This window comes from Phoca vitulina, unplaced genomic scaffold (assembly GCF_004348235.1).
Source record: "Phoca vitulina isolate PV1807 unplaced genomic scaffold, GSC_HSeal_1.0 scaffold12, whole genome shotgun sequence".
Classification (NCBI taxonomy): Eukaryota; Metazoa; Chordata; class Mammalia; order Carnivora; family Phocidae; genus Phoca; species Phoca vitulina.
In genome coordinates, this window is record NW_022589715.1 from 36,607,081 (window position 1) to 36,626,656 (window position 19,576).

Here is a 19,576-nt window from a genome sequence, read left to right on the forward strand (position 1 = left end):
AAATATCAACGTCTCTCCTGTCTTGACAAAAATTCATTTCCAATTTAACTCCAGTAACAGTCTTTGAGGACTTGTGCAAGGCAGCGGCTCAGTTTACAGGGAACAGTTTATGATGCCTAGTAAAACCCAGTATTGGAAAAATACCTCATTTTTCTTTTGCAAAAAGGTGCTGTAAGTTTGCCAAGGTTCTTACGGTGATGTGCTATTTTCTAATACCTAACCAAAACACATTTTTTTAGGAATACTAAATTTAAAAGGCACCACCACTTATACCGAGGGAAATAACATTTAAAAAAATTAAACATTCATAACTTTCTTTTGAATATTGAAGGACAGAAATATTTTACTTATATAACTGTGTATGTTTTCTGGTCCACTGACTTCTTTTTAGGTATCTCTGTCCGAAAAGTGTAAGTCCAGAAGTCATTCAATATTCTGTTAAATAACTAGAGTAATCCATGAATGAAGTAACAAGAAATGTTTTTAGTTACTAATAAGGGGATTCTGTCTGTGATTAAAAAGAGAGAAATTTGGAGCCATGTGACTGATATTCATTCTGGACCTAGAATGATTTTTGTTATGGAAGCAGTCAATGGCAGAAACTGTCCTATACTTGTATCATTCAGGGGAAATGTCAGTTTATATTGTCATACTTTGCTTTTAAACATTTTCATATGCATATTCTCTGCATATAAAAATGGTTTCACAACAAACATCCTTTGAATTTGATGAAACTGAAAATTCTGGTGGATAATAATTAGAATTTTACATCAGAGGATATAACTATCAGTTTTTAAAATGGCTTCTTTTATATTTCAATTAAGTTTATGAAACTGAAAAACTACAAAAAAAAAAAAAAGGAAAAAAATCTACCTAAATTAGTGTAGATTAAGTGGTGACCATTATTGCAAGGGAAATACTATGTTAAGGAAATGGCTCTTTGTTTTGTTGCAAAAGTGATAAAAACACAAAAGTCAATAAAACTGTTAAAATAAGTCTCAGTAATTACCAAGATCAAAATCCACTGGCTTTTTATTAAACATGAACTTTTGTTCTGCCTTCTGCAATACGTAAATAGTGCTGACAATTGGTTTGTGAGGCATTTGCTACAATAAAATGTAATTGTATCATGAGAGAAAGGTGACAATCAGGAGATCATGAAAAAATTACATATTCTCACTGGTAGTTAATTAGCCATGCAAAACCTCCTCAAACAGATATTCTCTTCTATTAGGAATGATTACTATGCAGGCCTACAGATGTCAATACCACAGTCATTCAAATACTTCTTTCCCTACTAATTGAAGGTTGTAAAGCTCTGGTGCCAAGGTTTTGCTTCCAAAGAGCTAATTTATGACTAGAAGGATATTTTATGTCTTCAGTTGCAGCAGCTACAAAATTCAGCAAATCAGAACCATCTGTGCACTGATACTTGACTCACCATTCATCTCGCAGCCTATCAGTCACATTAGTTTGCATCCTGCATTCTTGGCTCATGAACACTTGCGATGATCCAAAGTTCATAAGAAATATTAAAAATGAATGGCATCCTGACCCTACCTCATTGTACACGCATCAAGAAACCCCCCCCCCCCACATCTTTTGCGTATGAACCGTATCAAGGAAGGACTGGACATTTGGTTGCCAGTCCAGTAAGGCGGCTCACGGCAGTCTCAGGTTTCCCCCGCCCTCTGAGAAATGCTGTAAGTCCTAATTCCTGTGTATTGTTTCAAGTTCTATTTTTTTAAGTTGATGTGAGTCAGTCAGTTGGAAGATTACAGAGTAAAGGATGAGAAGGTGTAACTTAAAAAAAAAAACCAAAACTTTTTCAAAGGTTATTTTTGTAGATTGAAATATCAGTACAAACCAGTCATCTGGTTAAATCTAAGAATATCATCGTTATCGCCACCAACTTATGGCCAAACTGGTAAGCAAAACCAGAGGGCAGTAACTAAAGAAATGCGAAGAAAAGCAGCAAATAAAGGTCCTCCTGAGTAAAGTCAGATTAGCCTTTAATCTGACCTTGGTCGTATCTCTGTGACATCAGTCATTGATTTCTTTCTTTAATAGTACACTAAGTAGTCCATGGACCCTACTACTATTTTTCTCTAAGAGACAATAGGTCAAAAGAACTGTGAACAAAATTTCTTGGAGCTAAGTGAGGAGAACTAGGAATTACATATAATAAGCAAGAAACTGGGTTGTCAGACTCCTTTTGAGACCCCAAACAACTTCATTTGGTAGAAAAGCTTTGGGGAATGTAATTGTGGGATCCCAGGGACTAAAATACTTACTTTTTGATTGTCTGGAGTACGCACATTTACACTCTGGCCTCCGGTGGAAAATTCCAGTGGTCCTAAAGTTATTTCACCTGGGTTCAGGATTTTCTTGAGCATTTGATAGTTTGGCTTTTCATCATATGCTAAACTATGAGCACATACCAAATATTGGGCTATTTCACCTGTGAAGAAGTGTTAAATTTTTTTACACGTTATTCATAATTGGCAAGAATTGTCACGGCTCTCGTAGCATCAAAACCGCTCTATTCTCTTACACACGCACACAACACACAGCCTGAAGAAACGAAGAATGAATCAAGACCGCTCTATTCTCTTACACACGCACACAACACGCAGCCTGAAGAAACGAAGAATGAATCAAGACCGCTCTATTCTCTTACACACGCACACAACACGCAGCCTGAAGAAACGAAGAATGAACACTTTGGTGAGAAGCACTTTTCAAATGGTATCCAAAAATGACTGAAATACAGTGACATGGAGAGTTGACAAGATGGGAAAAACTGGTAATTTTTTTACATATCTTTGTTGGTATGTTTATTTCTCACTAACTTATCAAAGGAAGCAAATTTTTAAAAAATTACAGTTAGTGATTTTGACTTATGGGGTTCAATTACTAAGAACTACATGAATAATATAATAGACCAGACATGCTTCATACTTTTATGTTGAAGTTTTAAAAATTCAGTTAAAAACAAGTGTTACTTATTATAAACCTCCTTACTTTGACAGAAAAAAAAAATCACTGCAAATTTTAATTCAGGCTTTGATTTTGAGATTATAACAGTACATTTTGAAATGACCTTGAGTTCTAGGTTTCTAGCCATGACTAATTTTAGAGTTCCCCAGACCTCCCTCGAGTCCTCCATACCTAGCTGGCCCAGTGCCTTCACTGCGTCGTCTTCCTAATTTAGAGCAGAAGGATGAGATGTTGCTACTTTTTTTCTTTCTAATGTAATCTCTTCCCTAGAACTATATAGCTATCCCCCCAAAAATATGAACTACAAACTCTTAAATACAAATAAAACTAGTCACCCAAAATTACAAACATTGCTGCCTTAAAACAAATGTAGTCTGCATTTTTGTTTCAGGTGGAGATTCAACCTAAAATCAAGACACAAGTAAATGATAATACCATATACTGCTTAAAATCTAGCATGTTTTCCTTTTCCATAGAGATGTTTAGATACTCCACAATCTAGTTTTTATAAGCTTTTCCCCTTCAAAAACTTATTACTCACACAGACATAAGTACCTCTTACTTTCTCACTAAGTTGCTATATCCCCATGGTGGGAAAAATCTGGGAAGCTTTGTGGCTTGGCAGGAGTGACTTCCTAATCCTTCCCTTCCCCTCCAGGCCCACCTCCATTCAAGAGGGAACTGCAGACATGGCTTTCACTCCCTACGGGGAAAAATTCCAAAAGGAACAGTCACCATCCCTTCCCCCTGTGAGAGTCAGAGCGACCATTTCATACCCTATTACCCGCAGCTGTGTTCTAGGACCATAAGGCCACTGTGGCTAAAATGAGAACTCTTGGCTCCAGGGTTTTTGTTTTTAGTTTCTTGTTGTGTTTTCCTTTGAATACCGTGGCAATTATGCAACCTAACTTTTTTCCTTCTCTAATGTTTTAAGACATGTCACATTCTTTCATCTAACATTCGATCAGTCAGATCTCTATTAACTAGCAAATGGTATGGCTTCATCACATTTGTAACTCCTGTTTCCAGAAGCCCAGTGCGAGAGTCCCATTCCTGAAGGGATGATCAAAAAGAAAAAAGATTACATTACATTCACTACCATTTTCATGTAAATATTCTGTTGTTCTTTGGCCCTTTTGAGACTGGTACACCAAGTCTGGTATATATTATTACAGTGCTATTAACCAAAATATCCCAAATGGAGAAGAGAGCTGAATACGGTGGGAGAATTTTCACAGGTCATGGTTAGAAGACAATGGAAGATTCCTGGCACTCCCCCAGCTGACAGCAGCTGTGCTGCAAAGTCTTCGTGGGTCTGGGGCTTGGAAAAATGAGGTATGGGTGAGGTAGGAAAGGGAGAAAAAGAAAAGCCACCTCTTATAAATTCACTATTATCAACCTGAAGCTTAGACTATTGTGATGTATTACTGCTTAAAATGGTAGCCTTCCAAGAGCTGGATTTGTTATATTAAGTATACTTTTAAATTTACTAGCATATTTCTGGAGCTATAAAACAAAATGCTTTGAGTAGTATGAAATTACCATATTCTTGAATCATTTGCTTTTAAGCAAATGAAATATTAAGTATCATTACTATCATCTCAGGAGATAGAAACTTGTGCAACTATTATTATTACACTGAGCTGGACACGCACATTGGAAACTTTTTGGTGGTTTTATTTCATCAACTGCCTTAGTAATAAACCTTTTACACATCGGATTAATTGTCATGCTTACGGTACCCACTCCTAAGTACAACCAACTAAGAGGTCTTCAGTTAATATTAAAGTTTCAATGTTTTGTGCTTTAGAAATAGAAATCTGCATTTTATAAAATAATGGGATGGACCCAAATAAAGGGTTTGTACTGAAAAATGGAGAACCTGGCACTCGTGTCACTTCTTGTTATCGCTCAGATCTTCATATCTCCAGTAATTGAAGTGTCACAGAATATACACAGGCCCACAAGCATTCATCTTGTGCAACCCAGGGCATTGGGGCTTTCTTTTCTAATCCTGGGAGCTGAGCGGTTACCTTTTGTGCAGAAGGGGCAGAAAAGGTAAGGGAGATACACAGAGAAAACTTTCTTTGACATCTCCCATCTTTCCTTTTTGCTGTCTATTGAGTAAAACATAAGCTGTATAACTTGGTCCAAATGCCAATAAGCGTATTAGCCAAAAAGGAGTACTGGCATTTGGACCAAATTACTCAGTGCAGTTACAGAAATGAAAAGCTTTCACCTTCAACCCTCACGCCGTGCCCCTCCCCACCGCAAGGAGAATCCTTCTGGATTCGCACCCTCCTCCATCAGAAGAGGGACAACAGAAAGTGGCAAGCTGGAGGCTCACACTGGGGCAAGCTTAGGACTTGGAGAATGGAGGTGGAAAAGCAGAACTACTTTGTTCCTCTTTCGTTTCCCATGGAAATGAATATTTTGGTTTCTTGTCAAAGAAGGGCTATAAATATAAGTTCAAGATGATTTAACTCTACATTTAAACTCTCAGATGGAAACTGATGCTATTTGACCTTATCTAGAGGGTCAGTGTACACATTCACTTTCATATAAGTCAGCTAAAAGCTAACTTTGAGATTGCCCAATATAGAGAGAACAAGATTCATTCCCCATATCTGTCTCTGAGAAAAAGCGAGCCTGACAGCAGAAGCCGGCACTTTTCCATAAGACAATCGAACTCATTTATTAAATTGGTGAACAATGTGCCATGCATGCATATGCAAACGACAGGCACTTGGGTAATTGTGAATTGACTTACTATTTTTACTGATAATACTGTCAATTAAAGAATTCCAAAACGATCCATACTAACTTGAAAGAGAAAACCATTTAATGAAACATACCTTCAAATCCCCAGGTTACATGCCTTGGCCAATCCAAATTTTTTTTTGCTGGCTGTTCAGTCACAGTGCAGCCCAGGTCTGAACAGCATTCAAGTGTTCAATGATTTGGTTTTTTAAATTACTGACTGAAAGTAGTCTTTCCCTAGATCAACTTTATCTTCTTTCAATGATATAGAGAGGGACAAAATCAGAACGTCAACTCTAACAGTACTAGATACAGGTGACTATTAAACCTGTGTAAGATTCCTCCCTCTCCTGCCCCCCCCCAAAAAAATGCAGTCAGCAAAGCCTAGAACGCTGCCGAAATATTTTCTTGTAGCCTTCTTGTGTTGTGTTCTGATGTCAGAGAGGATCTAAACGTTCTCTTCTCTAGCAACTTACCTGTAACCTTGTGTAGAGAGTTTCCTCCCACCCCTGTGGGAATGGGAGTGGGTGGATTCAGCAAAAGCCGTAACACAAGAGTGACAAATGTGGAAATGTGGTGACCAGTAAATCATATAGGAGAAGGTGGTAGAAGTTATCATTTGACTTACGGCAGCTGCTTCTGGAAGGAGCCCATTTAAGCACTGACTCAGGAAGCTCATCCAACAGACTAAAACAAAATAGAGTAATATGCAGTGAATTTGTTCATGATCCTGTGATTCACTGTCTTGATTACAAAAAACAAAACTCAAATTCTGTGTTGGTGGGTCACCCATATCGTTGTGCCTTTCAATATTTTTTTTCACCCCCCTTGTAAGGGGAAAGAGGGTAAGTGGAGGTGGGGGAGATCCTTCAATTCTCATTGACCGATTTTATATCAATCCCCTAGAAACTAAATGTAGATTTACAGTATAAATGTTTTAGTTCAAAGTCTGTACATGCAGAAATGTAGAAGTAGGGATATCTATCATGATTTTTTCTCAAAAACAAGAAAAAATACATAGGAAAATAGTATCAGGATTTTCAGGAGATTTTTCCTCAGGTACTTATCCTTGGGGAGGGGCAAATTATTTATGTACACTGTTCTCCATTGGGTAGTGTTTGATGCTATTCTATGATTAAACAGGTTAACAAGAAATATCCAAACAACAAAACAAACAAGATGGGTCATTATTCTAACCCTTCCCAGTGTTTCAGACTGAACAAATATAATTCTTTTAAGTTGCTTGAGCCACCAGTATATAAATATGCAACTAAAATTATTGATATGAGTGTTTGATTGACAAACTCAGGCACAGGCAGAATTGCAACAATAAATGCACCAACTGATCTGATATCACCCCATGTCAGGAAAATAAAGGGCATGAGGGAGATACGGTATCATGGCTGTATATGCAAGCACGCCCTTACAAGGAAATTCAGAGTATGCCTTCTTAGCAAGTTGAATGAATTCTGATCATATATTATTTACTAGCAGAAGTTTAAAAATGTCTATAGTTTACCTTAATTATAAACTTCATTATGTATTAGCTTTACTGGTTTATAGACTTATATTAGTAATCAAATCAAAATGAAGATATTAATATACATAAGGGTCCCCAAAGTGTAAATGGGAGTTATGTTTATTAGCATTGTATTATTTTGCATGATACCTTATTATCACATTTGAATATACACACATAGGCATATTCTTTAGATATCTACAATGAATGCATCTATATATGTATATTGATAAAAGACTAAATCATATTAATAAGTCTTATTAAAAGAAAAAATACATGTAATCATTGGAATTAGAATGCAAGTCTTTTAAATATAGTACATGATTCAAATCAGGTGAACTGAGGTGAAAAACTGGGTATCAAGATTGTTTATAATATGCCCATTACTGTGCTTTGACTTGACCCATATATTGAAAAATGTCAGTTAATACGGGCACATTAATCACTGTGGTAAATAACTGATTAGACAGCTCTAATATTGACTTATATAAATGTGTTCGTTTGGGGTAAGGGGCTGCGATGATCAAGATTCCAAGCGGAGAAATACTTCATATAATATGCCAGTATTTACAAATGTAAACTGTGTTACTCTGCATCTGTAGGCTAGGCCCTCTGTATAAAGAACGGATACCACAACTGAATTTGAAGACTGGTTTCTATGGATCAGCTCCCCCTTTTGTAAACTTCTGTTGTAACTCACCTTACTTAAAACACAGCTGCCTTTTCCAATCGCAATATTCTATCTGTGGATAACTGCTCTTGAGCATATCTGTCGAGTATATAATGAAAAACTGGCTATTCTGGGCTGCAAGCAATTGCTTTTCCTTAGGCCTGATGAGTGGGAAATTAGTAAAATAGCAACATGCTCTGTTCTCAGTCTGACCTAGTTCTCATGCTAACAGATTCTAGGTGATAAAAATTGAATGTGGAATATTAAAACTGTTTATGTGGCTGCAAGATTCTCTCTTACATAAACACCTCCTATAAAAGTTTTGTTTGTTTCTTCCTTGAGAAACAAAACACACTCTCTCCAAGATCCAGAATTAAGAAAGAGGTATGATGATGAAAGAGGTATGATGCTCTCACTTGAAAAACAGAAGCCACCTCGCGCTGTCGCTTTGCACAGTTCACAGCACTCATACCAAACTCAGACTACCTCCATGTACTCGTACAACGCTAATTTGAAACTACTCTTCCTTGAAAAGACCACCACCTAGAATTCGGCTTTGGAAAACGCCACGTAAAAGAACAAACACTTCACTTGACATTTTGCGTTACGACTTGTGTGCGTGTGATCTCACAGGTGCTGTCTTAACGGATTTGAAGTCGGTAAGGTGTTTGGCTTTTCAAGAAATGCTTTTCAGATGTCAGAAACTGGCTTTGATTATCGGACTGGGCGAACGGCCGTCTTGTCGGGGCTGGAAACTCCCTTTACTGTAGCCCTCCAGGGCCCCTGCCCTCCGGGCTGGACTGCTGGCGCACGGGTACCTTGCTTTAGCAGCCTGGACGGCCGCAGGGTCCCGCAGGCTCCGCTCCCAGGGCAGGCCCCCACACAGGCAGCGCAGCAGGCAGTAGCCGAGGGTCTCCAGGTCACTCCGTCTGGACAGGGCTGGAGGAGGAAGAAGCACTGACAGAGAAACCCGAGGGACAAGCAAGTTTTGAGACCTAGGGAAATCGCTGAATGAACTCTGAAAAAGCCAAATGAGCAAGTGCGTTTTGTTTGTTCAGCTGGATGGAAACGTAAACGCCCGGGCTTTTGGCTACAGTCCACAGACAGGCAGTGACTTGTGGCTGTTGAAAGTAAGGGTCAGTTTCCTCACCTCCTCCAACTCCATCCTTCCTTCGTCTGGCCTGTCACATGGACTCGATCTCCATGGCCTCTGACATGATCCAGACAACCCATAACCTGGCACCAACACTTTCTCCAAGAGCCAAGCAGTAAAACAAAGAAATAAATGTCTGCGGCTAAATTGCTAACATATGTTCCAGGAAGTCCGTGGGGTCTGCACTGGTCATGCGGAGACCCTCTGAGTGCAGACTAAACATTGATGGCCTTTCCTGCTCCAGTCCTGCGAGGAGCATTGGAAGCTGGAAGAATATGACAAAACTGCCATCTAGTGTGCAGGATGGAAACACAGGCCTGTGTGAAGATTCTGCAATTAAATACAAGTACAGGATGAAAAAACGCCTACTGTTTCAGGCACGCGGTTCTAAAATTTTACAAATATTTTTAGATATAAGCAATGCTAAGCTAAAATTCTGGTCAAATAGCCTGAATAGAAAAATGCAACAGGGAGGCGACGGTGTGCAGAGGTGCTTGGACATAGATTTGGAAGCCACACAGAGGCTTTCAGAATTGAAAATGGGATGGCTTTTCATCAAAAAACACAGAAGAACATTTTTAGGCCACTGTAGATATCATTTATACCAGACTATTAAATGCTGTAGACTAATTTTATCATAATTTTTGTGTTTTTTTTAAAGTGTCTTATTTGAAAAGACAATGAAATCTGATGTAAGTCAAAATAGAACCAATATTACTGAAATAACGATTACAGCGTTAACGAGATCCCACAAAATAAACTCATTTTTTTATAACCATTCCAAATTGTTATAAAACAATAGGCCGGTATTTACATTTCTGCCATTACTTGAATGTTCATCTGTGGAGGGATATAAAACCTCCTAAGTGCAATATGTGGCTGTTAAACCCGCTGTAAACAGGTATCCTATTTTATTATCTTTCATTAAATAAACTCTGAAAAGTCAGTCAGTAAACTTAGTTTTTAATTTAAAAAGTCACCTACAAAGAAGAATGCCGCGAGCACATCATAACTACTTTTGGTTACCATACGTACATTATTATAAAAGCAGAAGACAAGATTAGCTGTTACAGAGAGTCTGTCTTAACTGCTATTAGAGTATTGGATTATTAAAGGCCCTTCAATCTAGCAGAATGCTACAGTCCCATGGGCACCGTTTACTTTCTTCACAAGCTTTGACAATGTCCTAATGCAAGACTTGGCTCTCCTATTAGAATAAAAACACAATCTCTGCCATGCTGTTTGGTACTGATTTCTTCAGTAATAAATCTCCCACTAATAATGGAATGGTTCCATTTGTACAGATGTGCACACAAGTCCCTTTTCCATTATGGCAATACCTGATTACCACCACTTAAAAAAAATCACATCCTCTAATTTAAAAAAAAAAAATCATATTCTGACACCTGTTTGGATGACACGAGCTATACACAAGAGGTCCTCTGAGGAAAAATAATCAGAATTAAAATGGAATAAACCTTCCCAGTCACTTCCCCCCTCCTCCAACGGAGGGATGAATTGATTTGAAGCTCTAAGTAAAGACAAGTCATTTAGGTTTCTGAAGCCAATCTTTCATAAACTGGTCTTCATTTGAAATAGCCCCTTGAGAGTTGACTGTACTTGACTATTAGAGTTTGGTCTTACCTAATTAATATACATTATCACATTTATCAACCTTTATTTTCTTTTAGTGCTCATATACATTGATAACTATGGTTAGGTCAATGTTTTACTACTATTTCCACTAAAATATATGTAATGTTAGGGGAAAAAAAATCCTATAGTCAACTCTTGCCCACCAGTAAAGAGACACCTCTCCCTCAAATTCCCTCCCAGAGAAACAAATTGCAAAGTTCTACGTGTTTTAATGAAGTTCAACCCCAAGACTCTACCAATGATTAAGTCTTCTTTTCATCTACTATACAGAGAAGAGTCATCTTAATACCTGTTAAATTAAAAATAAATATTCAAGATGGCAATATTAACATCTATGTTTATGTGTAATTAACACAATGAATTGATCATATATCTTTGACTTTAAAAATACATCAAAATATAGATGATATGACAAAAGGATAATAATTATAGAAGCCAGGAACTGGATATTTGGATATGTATTATACTAGTCTATTATTTTTCCTGTGCATTTGAAAAAAATTAAATAAAATGCTGAAAATAAAAAAATAACAATTGATATTTGAAGAGAACTATTAATATCTAAGAATCTTTTTAATTTGAAAGTTGAAATATATTATGAACTGTTTTGCTTCTATAGAATTTGGTCTCTGTATAATTTATTATAATACATAAAGTTCTTCAGTTGAATTTGATAATTAATGTAATCATTAACAGTAGTATATTTTCATGTAGATTTCCTAAAAAGTCAAACTTTTACTTATGATGCTACTGTTTAAAAATGTGGCAAGACTTAGTTATTAATACTTTGCCTCTACATTCCCTTGTTAGTTTTAAAATATAATTTAGCATCTAGCATTTATTTAGCTTATTAATATGGAGCAATGCAAATGACTCTTCATTGAAAGCCTGTTGTGTTCTCAATTGTTTAACATTTTCTAAATTATAAAGTACTGTCAAGAGTAACAAGAGTTACAAAAAAAAGGCATGGGTGGGAACTTGAATTCTACCTCATTAGAAAGCAGATTCCAGGAACAGTGGATACTAGAGTACTTAATTAAAATAAAAACAATTGATATGATTTATGGATCTGCTATTGTGCCAGACACTCTAACTGCTTTTATATTCTCTCATTTAATCATTCTAACAATAATATAAAGTATTATTTAAGCCTGTTGATAAATAAGAAAATAGAAGCTCAGAGAAGTTAAGCAACTTGTTTAGTATCACAAAGCAAAAACTGACAGAGCTCTGCATTGAAATGCAAATCTTTCAGAATCCAAAGCCCATACTCACTCTAACAACTACTTTGCCTCGCATTAGTTTTAACACCATTCAAACCACATTACATATTCTACTTCTGTAGTTAGGGGAGTATTTGAGGCAGGCATTTTAACTTAAAACACCAAAACACATACTGATGCAAAGACGGTTGTTTGGCGAGGAATAAACAAGCAGCAGGTCCTGAGGTCTAAGGTGCAGCACTAACAAAAGTTTCCATGCGGGGCGCCTGGGTGGCTCAGATGGTTAGGTGTCTGCCTGTGGCTCAGGTCATGATCTCCAGGGCCTGGGTCCAAGCCCTGTGCTGGGCTCCCAGCTCAGCGGGGAGTCTGCTTCTCCCTCTGCTTCTCCCCCTGCTTGTGCTCTCTCTCTCAAATGAATAAATAAAATCTTTTAAAAAAAAGTTTCCATGCAACTATCCTTTTATGAGACGGTTTCTTTCAAACTATTTCATTGTGATGAAGAAGGGTGTCTAGTAAAAATATTACTTTATACAGTGTTTCTATGGTCCTTCCCAGCTGGTAGGAGAACAAGAGAAGCTAACTTAGAGAATTGGTCCTTATTCTAAAGACAAACTGGAGTAAAAATATCTGGGACGAACTCACCAAATGGAATGTAACAGGAACCGGGGGGAAAAGAAAGTATAAGTGTTAATCCCAAAATGGATCTGATTATTTGCCTGAAGTGCTTTCTGTTTAGTTTTATTTTTTTTATATAGAGTAACATGAAGTATGAAGAAAAACAGGATTTGGTAGGAAATAATACAGTGAACTTGAAAACTTCTGCCTTAAGCAGACAGGGTTGAAATGCCCAAAATACTAGTTTATATGCTCCGAAATGACCTAAGAAAGGAGAAAACATCTGAATAAGATGCTCACCTGAAGAACTGAATGGTGACTATCTGCAGATCAAATTTGGAGTTTATTCTTTCATTCCCAACTAGTAACCTATGTGATTGTATTTTGTCACTTTAGATGTATAAAAAGCTGAAAAATTTCATGGTGGCCACGATTTATTGCAATTTTGAAAAGGATATTAGGAAAGCAGAACGCAATATGTCACATTTCAAATAAAACATTAAACTCAGGTCTCTCTTATTTTTTAGTACCTTTAAAATTTTAAACCTTAGTTGTTTTTTTTTTTTAATGAAATACTACTGTGTGAGGCTTAGGTAAAGTTATTCAATAGAGCAAAGATGTTTTTGTTTTGTTTTGTTTATTTTTATTTTTATTTTACCCATCCCTCCCCACCTCCCCTCTGGTAACCATCAGTTTTTTCTCTAGAGTTAAGAGTCTGTTTCTTGGTTTGCCTCCTTTTCTGGTTTTGTTTTTCCCCTTTGCTTATTTTGTTTCTTAAATTCCACAGAGGTATCTTACATTTGGCCAATGTGTATTATTAACCCAACCAAATAGTTCAAGACCTACATTAAGTCTTTAAAAGTCAGGGCTAAATGTCAAAATTGGGTTATGCCATATAGAATGAAGAGTGTCTTCATTATTTTTTATTTATACATCGACCAAAGACTATTTATAGCGGTAAATTTATCTAAAAATAGAAATCAATGGTTTGCTTTTCTGACTACTAACAGGATCCAAGCTTAATACCTTAACATCATAATTGAAAAATGGGTTCCCTTTTTTGAATTATTGTTTGAGGAGATAAATATTGTGTAAACCATATGATTTCCTCAAGTCTGGTAACATGAAAATACACTCTCAGTTTATTTCACATACATTTTGTAAGTTGGAGTGCTAGATTAGAGTGAAAGGGAACTGTGTAAAAAATAACACAAGACTTGGATTTCATCTACCGTAGCAATTGGCAAAAATAAAAAAGTATATGTCTCTTTCCTTGATACTGAATATATTACACAAACAAATGGACATTTAAAATGCAATTTAGATATCATATTTTATGGTCATCAATGATGTCAAATTAAAACAGGTATTATACACTCAATGCAGAGGTCTGAAGTATTTAAAAAAGCTCAATATGTTAAATGCAGTATATCTCTAGAGAAATTAGGTATTGACTGCATGCCTCAGTGAGTAGAAAAATCTACAAAAATCCATACCACACATTGATCCAAATATTGCTTTTTAACATTACTAAGAATGTAACAAATTTCAACATAGTATATTTGACACAGATATAATTCTCTTTAATTATCAGGCAACAAGCCCAAAATATGTCTATGTTTATACATGTTAGTTTTTATGAAGAAGAAAAAATTAAGAATAGAAGAGATAGATAAACCCAATGTATATTACTCTAATTTTACACTAAATGAAGCATTTCAGCCACTCAGAAAATACCTTTAGGTCATACAAGAGAATTGAGTTTGGAAGAATAACTGCAATTTTTAAAATACACACAGATCTCCATAGATGTATGGCAGGCCTGGGAATGTTCGTCCCCCTATCCAGCCATCTCTATGTATCTCAAGTCATATTTTTTGGTTTGTAATAATACAAGCTGCCTTCCTTTTACATACAGTTGAACTAGAAAATGCTTAGGTGAAACTGCTGGTTGGCACCTTATAAAAACTCCTTCATTAGAAAAACCCAGCTAATCCACAGAAAACTGAGAGTTAGCTCTGGTTTCTGAGTACCCACTACAACAAGTAAGAGAGACCAGACGGTCTGATCGGGTTAACGGTCTCTGTGAAGTGGCTAATTCATACGGCAGTTTTACCCTGAATCTTGGAAGATTTCCCTGGGCCTGACCAGCCACAGATACACCTGACATACAGCCAATGCACTGACAACTGGAGGTTCTATTTCCTAGAGATAACTTGTTTTGCTCTTTATGTTTTCCTTTGCATTATCTTTCTCAGTATTTATTTGATCTCATAGCTGGACTGGTAGAGAAAAGATTTTTCTGAGATTACACAGTGACTGTACTGAAAGTAAACACATGAATATTTATGAATCTGACCTTCCACATTTAACTACAGGATTTATGGCCCTGTTTATTCTGGTTTCTAGATATGACTAAATGATTATTTCATTTCTAATAAATTCCTAAAGTAAAATGTTTTATTTTGGAAAATTAAATGCAAAATGTTAGGAATGAATGGTATTCAAACATTTGAGGATATCAAACCCTTTACTTTATATAGCACACTGAAACTGCATATTAAAATTTCAGCAAATCCACATATTTATATGTATGTATTTATGTATGTATGTGTGTATATATGCATGTATGTATGTATGTATGTGTATACAGTGGACCCCTGAACAACACAGATTTGAATTGCATGGGTCCACTTATATGCAGATTATTTTACAGTACAGTACTGTAAACATATTTTCTCTTCCTTATGATTTTCTTAGTAACATTTTCTTTCTCTAGCTTACTTTATTGTAAGGATATGGTACGGTATACACATAACATTAAAAAAATATGTGTTGGGTGCTTGGGTGGCTCAGTCGGTTAAGCATCTGCCTTCAACTCAGGTCATGGTCCCGGGGTCCTGGGATCGAGCCCCGCATCTGGCTCCCTGTTCAGCGGGGAGTCTGCTTCTCCCTCAGCCTGCAGCTCCCCCTGCTTGTGCTCTCTCTGTCAAATGAATAAATAAAATCTCTAAAAAAATGTGTTAATCGACTATGTTACATGGTAAGGCTTCTGCTTACCAGTAGGCTATCAGTGGGTAAGTTTTGGGGGAGTCAAAAGTTATACAGGGAGTTTTTTTGACTGCTCGGAGCATCAGCATCCCTAACCCTCATGTTGTTCAAGGGCTAACTGCATATGTATGTATATCTACATAGATATCTATATCTACGTACATGTCTATGTAGATATAGATACACCTAGAAGTTTAGTGTAAATTCTATTTTAAAGGCAGTAAGGGAATCTACTTTTTATAAGAATCCTGTGAAACCTATGATAAAAATGAATTATTCACTCCAGCATATAACTTTCTAGCAAATACCAAAAATATGTAATATAGGCACTTTTCCTGAACACTCCTCCCAGGGAAGTAATACCATCTTTCTACCATCATTCTCAGTTCAGTCTTCTCCCCAGAGACCTAGCATGGTGAAATCTACCCAACTCATCAACATATGTTATTATTTAGGGAGGAAAAAACTTAAATGGACTACAGGATAAAAAATTATTTAAATCGTTCATGAAGACAGCACAATGAAAACACTGCCCTAAACAATGGAATGATTGTAGAGGACGTTCAGAATTACCATAGTCCAAACACTGACCAACTAACATGTAACAACTCTATTTCCCATTCGGCAATCACAGTTGTTTCTTAGCACTTTTAATAGTCAAAATCAGATAGCATCCGTATGAGAGCTATCAGTTATAGAAATAAGTGGTCCCACCATAAGTTAATATCACTAACACAGTTGGACCAATGCTTAAGAATCTGTGTGATGAATTTCCAGTTACACTGCTATGAAAAAAGTACTTCTGGGTTTGTGCAAACTCTTCCATACTAATAAATCTGGCAAAAATGAGGAACAAAATTCATTCAGAGTGAAAGAACTTCAAGTTGAAAAAAATATATCAGTAGGCATTTGACTCTTATGTTTCTTAATTAAAGCCATGTCCCATTTATATCTTTAACTGCTCATTGACTCATTAACAATGTAAATGGTGAAAAATTACACAATATTACTATATTTCTTAGTGATCATTACTTTTCTAACTATCTTATTCTTGAAAAAAAATGTAGTGGTTTCTCTTAACTCTGATCAGGAATATAAAAGGTAATTTCCATTTCAGAAAATTTAACCTATGATTCTTCCCGGAAGGGTGTACAACTGACACACTTGTTTCACTTTTCCCTGGCCTACCTTACACTAGTGTGGGTTTTAATTGCTGTGGAAAATGATCAAGACCCCCTACATTACATGGTCAATGGTCCTTTTAATAGAAAAGGCAGTAATATACAGTTGTTTGCACCAACTAAAACTCGCCAGGAAGTATCAGTTTAGGGTAACAGTTCAACAGCCATTAACAAGTGCAAATGTCTAATTGCCTTTTAGTGACATGGGGTCCTTTCAAAGCTGTTTCTATATTATTTGTATGGTTTAGCATATTTGAAAATACTTTTATAAATAAAGTTTACAAAGAATATAATTTTGAAAGGCAAACTTTTTCAATAATCACCATTTTTTTTTTTTTACTAGCATAACATTAGAATTGACTTTTTGTCTTGCTGACAGAGCAACTAAGAAAGTACAGTTGCATTGACCATATTGATTGTGAACAAAGCAACCATCAGTGGGACTCTGCACCATATATTTTCAATATTGACCTCCTACTTCCTTTTCCATGGCTTTCTGGGTCGGCTATTGGATTTGGACTGCAGTGTAATAAACAGCTAAGGTTTAATTAATGGTAAATGAATACAAGACATAGGTTATGACTTTAACTAATTAGGGAATTGTTGAATTAAGTCTGCCTTGGAATGCAAGGCAGTACAATCAATATCCAATAAAAGGACTATGTATGTAATTTACCTGCAAATGTGTTTCCAATACCATCAAAGTGAGTTTAAATAAGTAAGATATATGAAAGGTGACTAGGAGAGATTTCCACAAGTTAACACTTTATAGTTTCAGAAAAGAGAGATGGTATCTTCTAAAACTCTGATAAGGGCCTGGTGAAAAACAGGAATAATTCTTCCCATGTGCACCTTTACCAAATCTGTAATATTAGTGACAGAGCACAAATTCACTTGCTGACCTCCAAGTTTAACCTATACAAACTCGTGATTTCCTGCCCCAAATCAACATCAAGTTTTGCTTACTTAACACCCCGTTGTGCCCTTCTCACTTGTCACAATCTCTGTCTCCTCCCCCTTGTAGACGAAATATTCATTGGCATATAGGAATTCACTACTTTTGATAAAAACCTTGTCAATGTTCTTACTCTTCAAACTGACTATGCAAAGGTCATTACAAGGGCCTTTTTACTCTTTAATCATTCTTCTGAAATAAAATTAAGAAAAAGAAAAAAAGAAACTGACCTACTCCCTTGTGGGCATCCAAGCTGGTAAACTCTATTGTCCCATTATGGCCTTTTCTAGGATTTTCCTGATACTGTTTGTGGTTCCCATTGGGACAATATCTGTAGCAAAGTCCATAATCTGCAAGATAAACCTGGAAGACATGAACAGAGAAATGAGTAATGCTTTCGTCCTCTGAAAATATAACCTTTATAATTAAGTCTTAAGAAACTGAGAGGTTAAGAACAGCCTCAGATCTACATTTTATTAAACCAAATGGCACCTCAGGATAAAATATATACAACTAGGGGCCATTACAACTAACTTTCCAGCTTAAATCCTGACTTCATCCTGGGCATATCTTGTTTCTGAGTTGACTTAGATTTTAGTCCTTTTTATTTTACTCCTAAATTCCCTTCCCTCCAGGTAGGCATCTAGACATCATAAACTACAATAGGGTTTTGTTTTTTTTTAATTTGTATTCATACAGCTTATGAGGTCTGCCTTTTCTTGTAACCCCTCCCTTAAACATAAACGTGTTTCAAGCAGGGAGGGGAGAGGAGAGCAAACAATCTAAAAATATAAACCTAATGTTATAGGAAACTCCATTAACAGGAAGTATAAAAATAGTGAACAGACTATAAGAGGTAATGCCTCTTAAAAAAAAAAAACAAAACCCACCATGTTGCCTGTATTTAAGAATGGAACATCAATGCCGTACTTTTGGCCTTTCAGACCGATCCATATCATCACTGTTATCTTTGTAAGTCAGTCAGAATTGCAAGCACGGTCTCCAAACAGAATATAGATTGTTAGAAGTCAGATGGCAATTCAAGTGAATTTTTCTCAGATTACTTTTGGAGAGAGAAAGAAGGGGGAAGAAGTAGTTTTACAGATACAGCATGCCCTGAATAGGGAACTGATATGACTAGACATTCATCCTCACGTGTAGCCAGAATAGGGTAGTTCCCAACTACGTTACCATGCTCCTTCCAAAAAGAAAGCAGTTTAAATTTTTTAAATGTGTTGTTTCACATATATTTCCTTAAAATTGGGGGAGTGAGGCAACATTTCATGATACAGCTTCAAGACAATAGAGTATTGCCTACAACTTGCGCTTTAAAATATAACAGAAAATTTATTATGATATTAATATTACAAGAAAATTTAGTATTAAATTCTAGTCTCTTTAAGTTTTTGGTTTTAGGATAGCCTAAGAAGGAGATAATTTGACCTTCAAAATATAAACAGCACAGAGTTTTCTTCATTTGATGGAGAATATAGCTTGCTAGAGTGTCTGGAAACATGATATTTCAGTTTTCTCTCTCTCGCCCACAGACACCATTTCTCAACATGGCCTCAGAAGTAACCGATCCCTCTGCCCTAAATAACTAGACTCCAGGATCAGATGTGTAACTGGTTGCTTGCTTTCACTATTTAGGATGCACTTTATTTAGTTTAAGAACTAAATAGACTTCACTTTGCAAAGTAGATATCCTGAAAATGTACATACTGGTAATTCAGCAAAAGGAAACATTCTAAATATGCTAGAGTAATTCATTACTTAAAAAAAAAGACCTATAG

General features: G+C 36.3%; 1 protein-coding gene across 5 annotated transcripts in view; it reads right to left on the reverse strand.

The window, feature by feature from the left end:
- The window catches only part of VRK2 (VRK serine/threonine kinase 2), a 126,290-nt gene that overhangs the window by 18,107 nt on the left and 88,607 nt on the right, over positions 1-19,576 (reverse strand). For 4 of the 5 annotated variants that reach the window (XM_032410940.1, XM_032410941.1, XM_032410938.1 and 1 more), the window contains exons 8-11: positions 18,014-18,146; positions 8,768-8,888; positions 6,389-6,447; positions 2,295-2,461 (exon numbers count right to left, since the gene is read on the reverse strand). In XM_032410940.1, the coding sequence (XP_032266831.1) occupies positions 2,295-2,461; positions 6,389-6,447; positions 8,768-8,888; positions 18,014-18,146 (480 nt within the window). The remainder of the gene's footprint in view (positions 1-2,294; positions 2,462-6,388; positions 6,448-8,767; positions 8,889-18,013; positions 18,147-19,576) is intronic. The other variant, XM_032410942.1, reaches the window with a different exon arrangement.